Source organism: Branchiostoma floridae, chromosome 8, assembly GCF_000003815.2.
Source record: "Branchiostoma floridae strain S238N-H82 chromosome 8, Bfl_VNyyK, whole genome shotgun sequence".
NCBI classification, from domain to species: domain Eukaryota; kingdom Metazoa; phylum Chordata; class Leptocardii; order Amphioxiformes; family Branchiostomatidae; genus Branchiostoma; species Branchiostoma floridae.
Window position 1 is genome coordinate 21,120,021 of NC_049986.1, and position 17,802 is coordinate 21,137,822.

Consider the following 17,802-nt stretch of genomic DNA (forward strand, 5'->3'; position numbering starts at 1 on the left):
GAACACTTCACTATCGCCGATCTTCGAATGTCATTGTAGTGCCAGATGGGGTCAAAGGTCACCGAGTTGCGTTTGGATGCAAATCACCGGTCAGAAAGTTCCGAAAAGTTGAGAATGGACATTTTAGAAGCCGGGCTACCCTCTCAATGTTAGTTTTTCGAGAACGAAACGTCAGGTAGGTGACTTTTGACAGCTTCCATTTGCCATTAAATGCATTATAAGGATAGGGAAGACATGATTGGTGGTCACTGCTCTGCCATGTTCGGCAGGGTATTCAAGTTCAAAATTAGCAGGTGTCAAGACACTTCAAGTGATGCGGGAAGGGTTGTCAAGCATTGTCACAAGTTTCAAAGACTTCACGGAGACCCTACTCCAAGGATTGGTCCCCAGGGAGCACAGGTGTCAGGAGGGGTGTGGTAAGGTTTGTGGCTTTGGTTAGACTTCATATTGTTTAGCAAAAAGTGGCACAAACAGGGGAAAATGGTAAAATCTGCTCACCCTGTCATAAGGGGACTACTCTCCATCAGTTTAGACACCAAAATTTGTATCTAAATGCTGTTAGACCACACTTTGGAGCAGATGATGAGAGTGCATAGAATGAGGGGGGGGGGGGTAGGTGTGTCCTTTGGGGCTTATATATTCTTGGGGGCCAATATGTTCCCAAAAATTGGTTATATGGGCAAAAGAAAGGCTTTACCTGACTCAACTGACTGAAATTTCTTGAGAAATTCTGCCATATTAGTGGTTTTGGGCCTGATTTCTTACTTTCTGTACCTTTTATTGATAATGTAATATGCGCTCTCATAAAATGCTTCAAAGTCTAACCTGGCAGCTTTTCAATACAACTTTAGGTGTGTAAATGGTGGGAGAATACTTTCCTTATGCTAGAAAGATCAACTTTTAACTTTTTCTTCAGTTTGTGTCACTTTTTGGTTAATGCTATGGAGCCTATCAAATGCCTCAAACCACTGCCAAAGCCTTGAGGAAAGTCCTCTGACACCTGCCATGAGATCCATTCCCCTGGGAGCATTCTTGGTCAGAAAGCTTTGAAACTTGGGATAATGTTTGAAAACTCTTACTCGCATCATGCGAAATGATTGAAACTTGTCAATTCTCAAGTTCGGGCCCCTGCCATGTTCGGCAGGGTAGTCAAGTTCAAAATTAGCAGGTGTCAAGACACTTCAAGTGATGCGGGAAGGGTTGTCAAGCATTGTCACAAGTTTTAAAGACTTCACGGAGACCCTACTCCAAGGATTGGTCCCCAGGGAGCACAGGTGTCAGGAGGGATGTGGTAAGGTTTGTGGCTTTGGTTAGACTTCATATTGTTTAGCAAAAAGTGGCACAAACAGGGGAAAATGGTAAAATCTGCTCACCCTGTCATAAGGGGACTACTCTCCATCAGTTTAGACACCAAAATTTGTATCTAAATGCTGTTAGACCACACTTTGGAGCAGATGATGAGAGTGCATAGAATGAGGGGGGGGGGGTAGGTGTGTCCTTTGGGGCTTATATATCATTGGGGGCCAATATGTTCCCAAAAATTGGTTATATGGGCAAAAGAAAGGCTTTACCTGACTCAACTGACTGAAATTTCTTGAGAAATTCTGCCATATTAGTGGTTTTGGGCCTGATTTCTTACTTTCTGTACCTTTTATTGATAATGTAATATGCATATGCACTCTCATAATTCAAAGTCTAACCTGGCAGCTTTTCAATACAACTTTAGGTGTGTAAATGGTGGGAGAATACTTTCCTTATGCTAGAAAGATCAGCTTTTAACTTTTTCTTCAGTTTGTGTCACTTTTTGGTTAATGCTATGGAGCCTATCAAATGCCTCAAACCACTGCCAAAGCCTTGAGGAAAGTCCTCTGACACCTGCCATGAGATCCATTCCCCTGGGAGCATTCTTGGTCAGAAAGCTTTGAAACTTGGGATAATGTTTGAAAACTCTTACTCGCATCATGCGAAATGATTGAAACTTGTCAATTCTCAAGTTCGGGCCCCTGCCATGTTCGGCAGGGTAGTCAAGTTCAAAATTAGCAGGTGTCAAGACACTTCAAGTGATGCGGGAAGGGTTGTCAAGCATTGTCACAAGTTTTAAAGACTTCACGGAGACCCTACTCCAAGGATTGGTCCCCAGGGAGCACAGGTGTCAGGAGGGATGTGGTAAGGTTTGTGGCTTTGGTTAGACTTCATATTGTTTAGCAAAAAGTGGCACAAACAGGGGAAAATGGTAAAATCTGCTCACCCTGTCATAAGGGGACTACTCTCCATCAGTTTAGACACCAAAATTTGTATCTAAATGCTGTTAGACCACACTTTGGAGCAGATGATGAGAGTGCATAGAATGAGGGGGGGGGTAGGTGTGTCCTTTGGGGCTTATATATCATTGGGGGCCAATATGTTCCCAAAAATTGGTTATATGGGCAAAAGAAAGGCTTTACCTGACTCAACTGACTGAAATTTCTTGAGAAATTCTGCCATTTTAGTGGTTTTGGGCCTGATTTCTTACTTTCTGTACCTTTTATTGATAATGTAATATGCACTCTCATAAAATGCTTCAAAGTCTAACCTGGCAGCTTTTCAATACAACTTTAGGTGTGTAAATGGTGGGAGAATACTTTCCTTATGCTAGAAAGATCAGCTTTTAACTTTTTCTTCAGTTTGTGTCACTTTTTGGTTAATGCTATGGAGCCTATCAAATGCCTCAAACCACTGCCAAAGCCTTGAGGAAAGTCCTCTGACACCTGCCATGAGATCCATTCCCCTGGGAGCATTCTTGGTCAGAAAGCTTTGAAACTTGGGATAATGTTTGAAAACTCTTACTCGCATCATGCGAAATGATTGAAACTTGTCAATTCTCAAGTTCGGGCCCCTACAAGGGCAATGACCCCTAATTGACGGCTGCGCAGAAGGTCCCCGGTGAGTCCCCTCAGGATTGATTTTTAAAAGTATCAGAAGATGTGTTTTTCTTTGGAAATGTTGGCATCTTGGAGCTGTATTCTACAGGTAAGGGTTGTAGGTTTTTTATTATGTCGAAAAAAACAGACTTTTAAGCCTGTTTTGGGTGCCTGGAACACTAGAAAGAAGTTTGTTATGTAGCTGTCATTGTAGTGCCAGATGGGGTCAAAGGTCACCGAGTTGCGTTTGGATGCAAATCACCGGTCAGAAAGTTCCGAAAAGTTGAGAATGGACATTTTAGAAGCCGGGCTACCCTCTCAATGTTAGTTTTTCGAGAACGAAACGTCAGGTAGGTGACTTTTGACAGCTTCTATTTGCCATTAAATGCATTATAAGGATAGGGAAGACATGATTGGTGGTCACTGCTCTGCCATGTTCGGCAGGGTATTCAAGTTCAAAATTAGCAGGTGTCAAGACACTTCAAGTGATGCGGGAAGGGTTGTCAAGCATTGTCACAAGTTTCAAAGACTTCACGGAGACCCTACTCCAAGGATTGGTCCCCAGGGAGCACAGGTGTCAGGAGGGATGTGGTAAGGTTTGTGGCTTTGGTTAGACTTCATATTGTTTAGCAAAAAGTGGCACAAACAGGGGAAAATGGTAAAATCTGCTCACCCTGTCATAATTAGGGTCACGTGATGGATATTAACCAGGCATTTTCCGCCAGGAAAATTTGTATGAATCTAAATTTATTACAGAAGTTCTATCTGTTTTACATATGATTTTTTCAAACGTTTGGTGCATATCTTGCTTGCTTACTTGCTACAATGTCTATTAATGCAAAATTTCCTATCAATGTCTATAATATGGAATGTGCATATGTATAATTAGAAAGTGGCATATCCCTCACCTCACCTTGTCATATCCCACAAGTCGACAATTGATAACTAATTTAGTAGACGCTTCTTAACAGTTTCTAGTTACAAAAGTGAAGCTCTTTCCCTGCGCCAGTTTTCGAAAAACTTCATTCTTCGTCAAAGACCATACGTTGGTCTAAAGTAGAAGCACAAATGATTGTCAAGGTCACATTGGCGGTGTGGTTACATATAGTATCCACACCTGTGTGTTTAACCATGAATCCATTTCTGTGCAGGTGTACAGTATATTCACACAGGTTACATTCATAGTTTGATTGTGTTTTTTATTGATTCAAACATTCAATTTGACAGCCTAGCAGTTAACTAGATGTACACATATGTAGTTAACTGAACTGCAAGTTGTTCAAAAAATAATAACACCGTAATACAACTCGGACTGAATTACTAACAGACGTCTAAGACAAACACAGCCCTAAAATTTAACACATATGTACAGGTATCTACAATTCGTTAAAAACTACTATAGTACTTGTTTAAAAATTACAATAAGAATATCCGCTTGCGTTTGTTATTACATCCATAAAGTCTATCATTATACATCAATATTTCTTTCCCCTTAGATAAGTTAGAATGTGAATGCCTAATGATGGAATACAAAATATTTAGGCTAAGTTTCTGACCTATTTGTGCTTCTTATTTCCCTGGTGTGTCTCGTCCTATGTCTTTTTACATGGTATAACTGTGCTGCAGTGTAGTCACACTGCTTTTATGTTATAATTCGTGTTTTATATGGTCGTGTTCATAATGAAGCTACATGAAATGTCGGCAGATTTTTCATTCTATGTTGAGCAAAGGTACTCTATATTATGGAAAAAATTAACAATGACTAGAATCCATAGGTATGTTGTTAATAGCAATTACAAGCTACAATTAGTCAATCCCGGCAAAAGGCACTTTTTCCCTGCTAGTGTACAACCGCACCACTCAGAACCCAGGACTGTGTACCTCCGACCTAGCGCGCGGCTGCCAAACTTTACCTGCTAATTTCTTCAGTTACAAGCAAGCTTCCATCAATCTAACTTTTGATATCAGTTCGGCTGGCTAAGAGGGAATTTCTCTCCGCTAAAAACATGCGTCCTAAAACGCTGGGTTATTTGCCATTGTGTTTAGCAACATGTTGGTCTAAATGGCATTTCTGTGCAGCAGAATATTCGCACTGGTCACACTTGCAAGGTTTCGCACCTGTATGTTTTCTCAAATGTATGGTCAAGTAAGACCTGTCAGCCGTCCTGAATCCGCAATCTCCACACATGTAGGGTTTTTCTCCTGTGTGCTTGTACATGTGTTTGTCTAGATTACATTTGTGTGAAGCAGAATAGTCGCAGTGGTCACATTTATAGGGCTTTTCACCTGAATGTTTCCTCATATGTACGGATAGGTTAGACCTCTGAGCCGTTCTGTACCCACACTCTTCACACATATGTGGTTTTTCTCCGGCGTGTTTAGCCACATGTCGGTCTAAATGGCATTTCTGTGCAGCCGAATAGTCGCACTGGTCACACTTGTAAGGTTTTTCACCTGTATGTTTTCTCATGTGTGCGGTTAGGTTAGTCATGCGAGCCGTCCTGTATTCGCACTGTCCACATATGAAGGGTTTTTCGCCGCTGTGTTTAGTAAAGTGAAGGTCTAAAGAAACTTTATGTGCAGCAGAATAGTCGCACTGGTCACATTTATAAGGTTTCTGACCTGTATGTTTTCTTATATGTACAGTTAAGTAAGACCTGTCAGCCGTCCTGAATCCACACTCTCCACACATGTAGGGTTTTTCGCCGGTGTGTTTATGCATGTGTTTGACTAGATTACCTTTGCATGAAGCAGAATAGTCGCACTGGTCACATTTATAAGGTTTCATACCTGTATGTGTTCTCATATGTTCGGATAGTTGAGACCTTCGAGCAGCCCTGTATTCGCACTGTCCACACACAAATGGCTTAATCTTTTCTCCGGTGTGTTTAGTAAGGTGATGGTCTAAAGAAACTTTATGTGCAGCAGAATAGTCGCACTGGTTACACCTATATGGTTTCATACCTGTATGTGTTCTCATGTGTCTGGTCAAGTAAGACTTGTCAGCCGTCTTGTATCCGCACTCATCGCACATGTAGGGTTTGTTGCCGGTGTGTTTAGCCATGTGCCGGTTTAAAATGCTTTTGCGTGTAGTAGAATAGTCACAATGGTCACACCTGTAGGGCTTTTCGCCTGTATGAGTTCTCATATGTCGAGATAGGTTGGACCTATTAGCCGTTCGAAATCCGCACTCCCCACACATGAGAGTTTTTACTCCGGTGTGCTTAGTCATGTGTTGGTCTAAATTGTATTTTTTTGCAGAAGTATAGTTACACTGGTCACACTTGTAAGGTTTCTCGCCAGCATGTATTCTCATATGTTCCAATAGGCGACACCTGATAGCGGCCGAGTATCCACACTGTCCACAGATGTAGGGTTTTTCGCCGGTATGTTTAGTCATGTGTCGGTCTAATTGAACTTTCTGTGCAGCAGAATAGTCACACTGGTCACACTTATATGGTTTCTCACCTGTATGTTTTCTTGTGTGTTTGATTAGGACAGACTTTTTGGCTGCCCTGTAGCCACATTCCGTACACGCAAAGCGTTTATTCACAGTGCGTTTCACCGCAAGTCTGTCCTTCTGCTCTGTTCGACCCCGTGCGGGAGGATGGTCAGATTCTACTCCACACTTTTCCTCACATGGAATGTTTCCTTCCTTATTTTGCTGCCTTCCCGTGTCTAATGTCTCACTGCTGCTTGTCTCGTCCCCAGGGTGTATAGCTGGACGATCGTCCATAGCGACCTCACCGCTTCTCGCACCAATTTCTACAACAACAATAAAATATTCGAAACTAAACGAGAAGAAACACCGGTAGACACACACGCAAACTTACTCACACACACAATTATATGTATTAGCCCATGTACTCACTCGTTCCCAAAAAATACATTTATGCATTTACATTCTTGTATTTGTGTGCAAATCCATGCCCGTAGGCTAATTGCAAGGGTACAGACATATAATAAACCGTAGATAAAATGGCCGTAGATAATTATAACATATTAGTACTTTTTGACGAATTTATGGTTCCGCCACGTCAGTTGCAACAACATAATGTATTTTATGCCGATGATATGGACAGTTACAGACAGGCAAATAACGCCAATAGGAAAGAAAACGAAGCCCTAATAATACTGATAGCTTACCAGAACAAAGTATGTACCTGTTAACTAAAACACTGGCACTGATAACCAAAGAAATGAGCTAGGAATTCGAAGCTAGAGTCTAACAGCTGTTAAGGGATTCCTCTCCCGGCCGCAAAATGTTAACAGTTGTTCAACATTAGAGAACATCATATCTGCTTGAAGATAATGTAATTACTAAGCCCCCACACCACATGACCTGTTCTACTAGATATCAAATACAGGGATGATTTCTGAAATGTTTACATCGATAATAAAAACAGCTACCGCGAAAAATGTTCATCATCGCGAAAAATGTGCAGAGGACATACCAAAGTACATACGAATGCGACAACGGGATCATACAGATACAAATGCCAACGCGCTACGTGGACAAAAGCAACACTAGTACTACAAGTAGTAGTCTGTCGCCGGATGTTACCGCCTCCGGTCACATACTAATTACATCGTCATGGCCCTCTCGCCTTAGAAGAATACGGTTTCTGGTAAAAGAAAATTAAGGATTATCAGACGAAGAACGTAAATTAGGTGAAAAAAGTTTTACCTTCCGGTTTGTGATGCTGATTCATCGCTGAAGTGTCAAATTGTCTTGAAAGTGGTCTCAAACTGGAGCAAAGTAGTCGTATACACGTACGTTACACTCCGACAAACAACAATGGCTGCCAGGCAAACTGACCTTTCCAGGTCTCATAACACAGTATTTATCCGCGACCCCGTCCCCAAAAGTAGTTCGGGTCAAAATAGTGCACCACAGTACTTGCTAATGCCGTAGTTATTCTTCCGTGCACAACAGCAGGGTGGAAACTGTGGTAAATGGTAGAGAAATACATCGGTGTTGATACTGTATAAGTTGGATTACGTTTATTAGAACTTCGGCCGGCAGAAATTTGCGCCTTGATACTGTTACCGGCACTTCCTGTGCGTCGTCTGCACTTCCATGACCTCCGCTGGAGTCAAATCAAAGTGTCAATTACAAAGTAACGAGCCGGCAAATCTATGCAGTCTGCGAATGCCTAGGCGACCATACGCATCGCACACGTGTATATTTAGACCCTGGCCGGGAGACGAAAGGGTATGTCACTCTGTAAGGGGCGGTATAACTCCGACGATATGTGTACAGTGATGATGATGATATACAGACCATAGCTCTCGCTGCAATCATTGTTGTTGATAAATACATACTCGTGGGCGTACATTCAAGTTGGATACTATAAGAATTAACTGAATGATCTTTTTGTACAACGTCGCAGCCTTGAAGGCCGGATTGTGTGATACATTACACTTCAGTACACACTAACTTAAAACCATTAAAACAGTTGAATAAAATTATATACATTGCAAATATATTATTTTACATAATGATAAACACGATCACTTAAAATCATTGGAAGATTGAGATACAGCGTGTAGAACATTCGGTAGGCTAAAAAGACATTTAATGCGGAGATACATGACTTCAGATGTCTAGTTCAGTCACTTGTTTAACAGTTTCACTAGGTATGGGATCGGAGAGTTTTTGTGTCGATTGATACGGAATAGTGTAGCATTAAGTTACTGTTTGTTTCTCTTTTACTTTTAAGACCTTATAACGTGCACAGAGAGAGATGGCATGAAAAACCAGCAAGAGAATACCTTGGCAGCCGCTTTGAAAGTTTAAATTTATTTTTCCACATTACGTAAATAATCATGTTAAAAGAATGCATGAAATATGACCACGTTTTCACGTGCATGAAATTACATAAGAATAAACTCAATAACGGTCAGTACTATATCTACGTTTGGTAAGTTATCAAGTTACAACTTCCTAGCATTGTTATCTAAGAGTATCAAATCAACATCTAATACATCAACCATGATGATGATGATGATGATGATGATAATGACGATCAACATCTTATTCAGCAATAATACAATGTTGAATACAGAATATTGTCCTCAAATCGAGTCATTCAATACTCATGTTTGCAACAGCAACTATTAAGGTTAAGTGATAATATGGGCATGCCGCACATGTAGGGTCGGGTAGTTTACAAAACTCCCCAAGTACCCTCTGATTAAATTAAATCAATCTCAGCCTACGGCTGAATACAATGTGCCTGACAACGCCTGACTTAAGTGAGGATACAAAGCTAATTTCAGGGGCGCTAAGAACACGTCTTGATATGTGTTCGTTGATATCTTGTGAACAATTGGCCTTATTGGTGTGCTTAGCGCCCCTCATTTATGCCGAAAATATTCACGATAAAGGAAGTGTCTACACGTATAGGGAATACATGGGTAGGGTCTGCATGGGTTTAGTGAGTTTCATATTGTTTTACAAATACACGTTGCGTAATTCGTCACAAGTGGAATTCCATAAAAGGTCGGCTGATCATGTATTCATTGATACATTATCTATTGGGAAATAATACTCACTTCTGTAGGGGAATGCCCCTTTAAGGCATGAGATTTCAAGTGTCTTCTTTCGCCACGCGACTTCGGCTACTCCCCATACCTTAATCACCTATGAAGCATGAACCAATGAGTGCGCAGTGTGGATAGGAAACTATTGGCAAATCCATGCTCATTTTCAGATATTTTCTACATCGTACCCTGAACTTCAAAATACTAAATTCTTTTAAAATGTTTCTGCACCTTGCTATGAATTTTTAGGCGTCGAACCTCCTCACTTTGGGGTCCTTAACAATATAAATCCCCATAGGCGAAAAACTGTGTACTGATATCTTCATTTGTGCGCTGTGGAGTTCGAAAGACAAGGTTGCTATACATGATCACCCCTACACCGTTTTAAACTATGAGTATGACAACAACCTGGCGTTTTAGCCTGTTAAACAACGCTTTCAAACGTGTTCTTGTATTGTTGTCTTTTTCGTTTGTCTGCCTAGGATGGCCTGGTGAGATCTGCTAATAAAGGAAAGACAGCTAGTACGTTTATATCTAAAGACATTATAATGCTTAAAATAACCTATGGCCAGTCTGGGAATGCCGGCGACCCTTACGAATACAAATGTAGTTATACACGTGTATATACAGACCATATTATGTCATATGTTCCATTATAGACACTACGTGTGCTATCTTACGCCCTGTATATTAATTTTTTTATTCTTATTTCTATATTTTTATGTATGTAGAATATTGTTATTGATAAGTGTCCTGTGAGAGAGAATGCCATGCATAACCAGCAAGAGAAGACCGCTTTGAAAGTACAGCTTTATTTTTCCACATGATGTAAAGAATCGGGCTACAATAACGCACGAATTATCACCACTTTTCCAAGTAATACATGAAATAACATAAGAACAAACTCAATAACGGTCAGTACCATATCTACATTTGCCAAGTTATCAAGCATTGTTTTCTAAGAGCATCAACTTCTTCTTACAGCAAAAATACAATGTTGGATACAGAATATTGTCCTCAAATTGAGTCATTGTTTACAACAGCAACTGTCAAGGCTCAGTGATGAGATGGGCATACCGCACATGTAGGGTTGGGTAGTTTACAGGCTCGGCCACGTGTAAGTGTAAACTACTTTTACTTGAAGCAGAATAGACGCACCGATCACATTTTTGTTTTACGTCTACAACTGTATTTTTGTACGAGGCTGGATACTTAAGTACTTATTATCATATGGATTATTATATACACACTATAGTCACATGCATAGTGTGTCTCGTCCTGTGTCTGTTTACACACGGTATTGTTGTGTTTCGGTGTATTTAGTCACACTGCTTACACGTAAATGGTTTGTCATATTTACCATAAACGATCATGGATTACAGCCGTTCTGTACCTACACTCACTGAACGTTGCGTTATTCGCCATTGTGTTTAGCCACATGTTGGTCTAAGTGGCATTTCTGTGCAGCGGAATAGTCGCACTTGTTGCACTTGTAAGGTTTCGCACCTGTATGTTTTCTCATATGTACGGTTAAGTAAGACCTGTCAGCCGTCCTGAATCCGCACTCTCCACACATGAAGGGTTTTTCGCCGGTGTGTTTATACATGTGTCTGTCTAGATTATATTTGTGTGATGCAGAATAGTCGCACTGGTCACATTTATAGGGCTTTTCACCCGAATGTTTCCTCATATGTACGGATAGGTTAGACCTCTGAGCCGTTCTGTACCCGCACTCTTCACACATATATGGCTTTTCTCCGGCGTGTTTAGCCACATGTCGGTCTAAATGGCATTTCTGTGCAGCAGAATAGTCGCACTGGTCACACTTGTAAGGTTTTTCACCTGTATGTTTTCTCATGTGTGCGGTTAGGTTAGTCATGCGAGCAGTTCTGTATTCGCACTGTCCACACATGAAGGGTTTTTCTCCGCTGTGTTTAGTAAGGTGAAGGTCTAAAGAAACTTTATGTGCAGCAGAATAGTCGCACTGGTCACACTTATAAGGTTTCACACCTGTATGTCTTCTCAAATGTACAGTTAAGGAAGACCTGTCAGCCGTCCTGAATCCACACTCTCCACACATGTAGGGTTTCTCGCCGGTGTGTTTATGCATGTGTTTGACTAGATTGCCTTTGCATGAAGCAGAATAGTCGCACTTGTCACATTTATAAGGTTTCATACCTGTATGTGTTCTCATATGTTCGGATAGTTGAGACCTGAGAGCAGTCCTGTATTCGCACTGTCCACACATGAAGGGTTTTTCTCCGCTGTGTTTAGTAAGGTGAAGGTCTAAAGAAACTTTATGTGCAGCAGAAAAGTCGCACTGGTCACACTTATAAGGTTTCTCACCTGTATGTTTTTTCACATGTATGGTCAAGTAGGACCTGTCAGCCGTCCTGTATCCGCACTCTTCACACATGTAGGGTTTGTTGCCAGTGTGTTTAGCCATGTGCTTTTGCGTGTAGTAGAATAGTCACATTGGTCACACCTGTAGGGCTTTTCGCCTGTATGAGTTCTCATATGTCGAGATAGGTTGGACCTATCAGCCGTTCGAAATCCGCACTCCCCACACATTATGGATTTTTCTCCGGTGTGTTTAGTCATGTGCTGGAATAAATTGTATTTTTTTGCAGAAGTATAGTTACACTGGTCACACTTGTAAGGTTTCTCGCCAGCATGTATTCTCATATGTTCCGATAGGCGACACCTGATAGCCGCCGAGTATCCACACTCTCCACAGATGTAGGGTTTTTCGCCGGTATGCTTAGTCATGTGTCGGTCTAAGTGAACTTTCTGTGCAGCAGAATAGTCGCACTGGTCACACTTATATGGTTTCTCACCTGTATGTTTTCTTGTGTGTTTGATTAGGACAGACTTTTTGGCTGCCCTGTAGCCACACTCCGTACACGCAAAGCGTTTATTCACAGTACGTTTCACCGCAAGTCTGTCCTTCTGCTCTGTTCGACCCTGTGCGGGAGGATGGTCAGATTCTACTCCACACTTTTCCTCACATGGAATGTTTCCTTCCTTATTTTGCTGCCTTCCCGTGTCTAATTTCTCGCTGCTGCTTGTCTCTTCCCCTGGGTGTACAGCTGGATGATCGTCCATAGCGACCTCACCGCTTCTCTCACCCATTTCTAGAATAACAATAAAACATCCGAAATTAAACGAGAAGAAACACTGGTAGACACACACGCAAACTTACTCACACACACACGTATATGTATTAGCCCATGTACTCACTCGTTCCAAAAAAATACATTTATGCATTTATTTGTGTGCAAATCCATGCCCGTAGGCTATTTGCAAGGGTACAGATAGATAATAAACAAGTGACCGTAGATAACTTACTAGTACTTTTTGACGAATTTATGGTTCCGCCACGTCAGTTGCAACAACATGATATATATTATGCCGATGATATGGCCAGTTACAGACAGACAAATAGTGATAAACAACAACAAAAATGAAGCCCTAACATTACTGATATCTTACCAGGATAAAGTATGTACTTGTTTACTATAACACTGGCACTGATCACCAACGAACGATTTTTTTTTTCAAATAATACATTTATGCATTTACATTCTTGTATTTATGTGCAAATCCATGCCCGTAGGCTAATTAAAAGGGTACAGACAGATAATAAACCGAAGATAAAATGACCGTAGATAATATATTAGTACTTTTTGACGAATTCATGGTTCCCCCGCGTCAGTTGCAACAACATGATATATAATATGCCGATGATATGGACAGTTACAGACAGACAAATAGTGATAAACAACAAAGACAATGAAGTCCTAATATTACTGATAGCTTACCAGGACAAAGTATGTACTTGTTTACTATAACACTGGCACTGATCACCAACGAAATGAGCTAGGAATTCGAAGCCAGAGTCTAACAGCTCTCCCGGTCGCAACATGTTAAACATCTATTCAACATTGGAGAACACCATATCTGCTTGGAGATAATGTAATCACTAAGTCCCCGCACCACATGACCTGTTTCACAAGACAACAAATATAGGGATGATTTCGGAAATTTTTACATCGATGATAAAAACAGCTACCACGGAGAAAAAAAACAGCGTGCATGTATCATCGCGCATGTCCGTACAGAGGACATACCAAACTGTAACCAGAGTATATACGAATGCGACAACGGGTACATACAGATACAGATGAGAACGCGTTAAATAGACATTATGTATTACGCGTTACATAAACAATACTACTAGTCTGTCACCGCAGGTTACCCTTCGGTCACAAACTAATTAGATCGCCATGTCCCTCTCGCCTTAGAAAATGGTCAAGAATACGGTTTCTGGCAAAGAAAATAAAGAATTATCAGACGAAGAACGTAAAGGAGGTGAAAAAAAAGTTTTACCTTCCGGTTTTTGGTGCTGATTCAACGCTGAAGTGTCAAATTGTCTTGAAAATGGTCTCAAACTGGAGCAAAGTAGTCGTATACACGTATGTTACACTCCGACAAACAACAATGGCTGCCAGGCAAACTGACCTTTCAAGTTCTCATAACACTGTGTTTATCCGCGACCCCGTCCCCAAAAGTAGTTCGGGTTGAAATAGTGCTACGCAGTACTTGCAAAGGCCGTAGTTATTCTTACGTGCACAACAGCGAGGTTGAATCTGTGGTAAATGGTAGAGGAATACATCGGTGTTGATACTGCAGGGTTCTCCCCAGAATTTTTTAGTATAGTGGAGGGGCTGGCAAAAATAACCCGCACCAACGAGCTGCACTTTCATGAAAATGGGTTCATTTTGCAATGACAGAGGGTGTCAAATACTACAAGTATAATATACTGTTGTTATTCCTTTGTTGTGAAGTGGCAAAACTACTATTGTTTTGATCATTGCTCATTCACAAGTTTTTGCAGACAATGCTGACAGGAAAAGTGATGCCACTTGGTACAAAAATCTGTGAATTGTCATTAATCTTAGCAAAACTAACAAAGAAAATAGGGAAGAAACACACTAAATTTGAAAAATAGTATAGTGGAGCTGGCTGAGAGTATAGTGGAGGGCCTCCCTTATTCCACTCTCTGGGGAGAACCCTGTACTGTATAAGTTAAGTGGATTACGTTGCTTCTTCGGCTGGTAGGAATTTGCGCCTTGATACTGTTACCGGTACTTCCTGTGCGTCGTCTGCAGTTCCATGACCTCCGCTGGTGGTCTAATCAAAGTGTCTATTACAAAGTACAATGTAAGTACAAGGGCCTCTTTGTTGGATCCATCCGCAACGCCGAGGAGCGTGGTGAGGTCGACCCAGGAAGCTTGGGGGAGGTTCGATGGGAAACGGGGTTTTCCCGAGAAGGGGATCTATCAGAAGAATGAAAAAAATACCCTCTCACCCACCCACCCTTTTTTTATATTTGTCAACAGCTGGCAAGGGTCCCATCTTCGGGGCGCGACTTCGGCGCTATCCCCATAACTTCATCACATATGAAGGATGGTCCAGTGAGCGCGCAGTGTGGATAGGAAACTATTTTCTATATTCTTATGTATTTAGAATATTGTTACTGATAGGTATCCTGTCCTTGCCCAATTCCATTTGTATTGCCAATGTTTTGTTAGCAAGGCTAGCCCTATGTAATAGCCACAGGCTTTTTGGGCAGTCCTGGCTGTGCGTGCTGAACAGCTAATATAAACCAATAAATAGAATAGAAATAATGACCAGTCCCTACTACTGATCTACTTAATCCTGATAGTTTATAAAAGGACTCCTAAAAACTTTGATACTAACAACCATGAATTTAATATCAGTGGAAAATTAGCTGTGAAAGTTTACCAAGTACAGTCAAACCTGCCCGAGCGACCACCTCCTCTCAGCGACCACCTGGCCATTTCGACCGCTTTTTCTCGGTCCCGATTTTTTTCCCATTGACGTAAGCATTAAGCGACCTTTTCTCAACGACCACCTGGCCAACGCGACCGTGACCGGCCAAAATTGGGACCCATAACGACCGGTTTTCATCGATTTTTTATGATAACTATCGCGCTTTTGTGCCGAAATCGGCCAGATTGCGTCGGATTTTGACTGCCATTACGATGTTATGTTTAGAATAAAGATGGCGGCGGTCAATGGGGCAGTCTACTGTAATATGGGAAGACATTTCATTGTAAGAAAATCCAAATTTAGTTGTTACAGAAGTTTTTTATCTTAATCATTATAAAGTAAATGAATGCTGAAACGTATATAGTCTAGGAAATATCTGTGTAGCTCATTCCTTTTTAAGAAAGATCTGTGTGAGTGCATTTGTCCAACCATTGGTCCAACTGCACTGTACATTCATCCGTGGGTAAGTACGCTAACGGGACGTATCGCCAATAGGGGCTACACGAGCAACCTCCATGGAGGAGCTCTACAGAGCACCTCCATGGAGGTTGCTCGTACAGCCCTGCAGCTCCACGAAACGGGCTCTACGCACTCATGAATGCAAACACTTAGTTCTCGTCACCTTCATGATTTTTTTTTAAATCCATGGAGAAGCTTCTCTCGTAGAAGAAAAACATAAGGGGGCGGGCTGAACTAGCACCTTCAACAAATGCGAACTATGAATGTAAATATTTGGTTCACGTTAACCAAAGCAAATCGGTATTGGGGCTCTATACGGAGATATTGTAAACAACAAGCACAGAGCCGATAGCTGAACAAGCAACGCTCTGCGCACTGTGAATGTAAACACTTGGTTCACGTCACCATCAACAAATCGGTGTTTAGGGCTCCATACAGAGATACTGTAAACAACAAACACACAGAGCCGATAGCTGATCGAGCAGCTCCACGGGCTATATGAATGTAAACACTTGGTTCACGTCACCATCAACCAATCGGTGTTAGTTCTCTATACAGGGATACTGTAAACAACAAACACACAGAGCCGATAGCTGATCAAGCAGCTCCACGGGCTATATGGATGTAAACACTTGGTTCACGTCACTATCAACAAATCGGTATTTAGGGCTTTATTCAGGGATATTGTAAACAAGAAACACACGGAGCCGATAGCTGATCAAGCAGCTCCACGGGCTATATGAATGTAAACACTTGGTTCACGTCACTATCAACAAATCGGTGTTTAGGGCTCTATACAGGGATACTGTCAACAAGAAACACACGGAGCCGATAGCTGATCAAGCAGCTCCACGGGCTATATGAATGTAAACACTTGGTTCACGTCACCATCAACAAATCGGTGTTTAGGGCTCTATACAGGGGTACTGTAAACAAGAAACACACGGAGCCGATAGCTGATCAACTAGCTCCACGGGCTATATGAATGTAAACACTTGGTCCACGTCACCATCAACAAATCGGTGTTTAGGGCTCTATACAGGGATACTGTAAACAAGAAACACACGGAGCCGATAGCTGATCAAGCAGCTCCACGGGCTATATGAATGTAAACACTTGGTTCACGTCACCATCAACAAATCGGTGTTTAGGGCTCTATACAGGGATACTGTAAACAACAAACACACTCGCCCCTCGTATTTCTACACTTGCCACTTTGACTTTATTCCCATACCGTACTACATGTATATGACCTTCTCTCCAAGCATAGGTTGGTGGGAAAATCGCGAAATTTTCCTTTCATAATTTTCGACCTTCAAAAAAAATATGAATCAAAGGAAATGGTTACGATTTTCCCCACGGACCTCTGCTTGGAGACTACGTCAAAGGCCAGTCAGCCAGCCGCTTCTGGCGTCAGTGTTCTGGCGTGGTAAGGGCGCGCTTTGAGACGATTTTGGATTAGCACGGAGGTGCGAACTTTCAGCTTTCCTTGCGAGAGCCGACATATGAACAATGCACCGCTTGCTTCATTCAATAAACGGGTTGTTTTGATTCTTAAAAGTATTACCATCTCGATTGTTCTTTTAACCTTTGCATCCAACCATACAAAAAATTAACAATTATTACTAGTGTTTGTGTGCATTGCGCGGGCGCGCGCTTGGGTCTGTTGCCCACTTTGCAAAAACAACAACTTGTGGTTGCATAAAAGAAATATTTAGACCTGTTGCAAACCTCGTACCAAGGAAGTTTTACCTCATTGCCCGTATCTGACAATGATGGGTAGACCAACTACTCTCTCTTGGCAGTCATTTCATTTTTTTCTAAAAACAGGCACTCCTGGTATTGGAGATCTCATAACAGGTCTAAATATTTGTTTTATGAAACCACTTTTTTTTCATAGTAGGCCAACAGATTTCCCCAAATTTGTCACAGGGCTGAATCAAACCCAAAATCAGCCATTCTTAACGATTAGCACTGAGGTGCGAAGTTTTCGCATTCTTTTACATGTCAAACCAAGGAGCTTGATAAAAGCTCAGTGGGC

General features: G+C 41.5%; 2 protein-coding genes across 2 annotated transcripts in view; both read right to left on the reverse strand.

Moving 5' to 3' along the window:
• Positions 1-7,885, reverse strand: part of LOC118421902 (zinc finger protein 665-like) — a gene marked incomplete in the record, with an annotated part of 24,350 nt that extends 16,465 nt beyond the window's left edge. The window contains 2 exon segments of the mRNA XM_035829406.1: positions 6,073-6,665; positions 7,588-7,885. Of these exon segments, the coding sequence (XP_035685299.1) occupies positions 6,073-6,665; positions 7,588-7,612 (618 nt within the window).
• Positions 7,886-10,238: 2,353 nt separating this feature from the next.
• Positions 10,239-14,018, reverse strand: LOC118421008 (zinc finger protein 569-like). The gene is made up of 2 exons (XM_035828140.1): positions 13,836-14,018; positions 10,239-12,580 (listed from the first exon to the last, which is right to left on the reverse strand). Exon 2 carries the CDS (start codon positions 11,890-11,892, stop codon positions 10,861-10,863), a length of 1,032 nt encoding a protein of 343 aa, XP_035684033.1. The 5' UTR covers positions 11,893-12,580; positions 13,836-14,018; the 3' UTR covers positions 10,239-10,860.
• Between the last annotated feature and the right edge of the window lie 3,784 nt (positions 14,019-17,802).

Coding starts and splice junctions, on each gene's coding strand:
- LOC118421008 (XM_035828140.1), bottom strand. CDS start 11,892: ATGGCTAAACACACTGGCAACAAACCCTACATGTGTGAAGAGTGCGGA.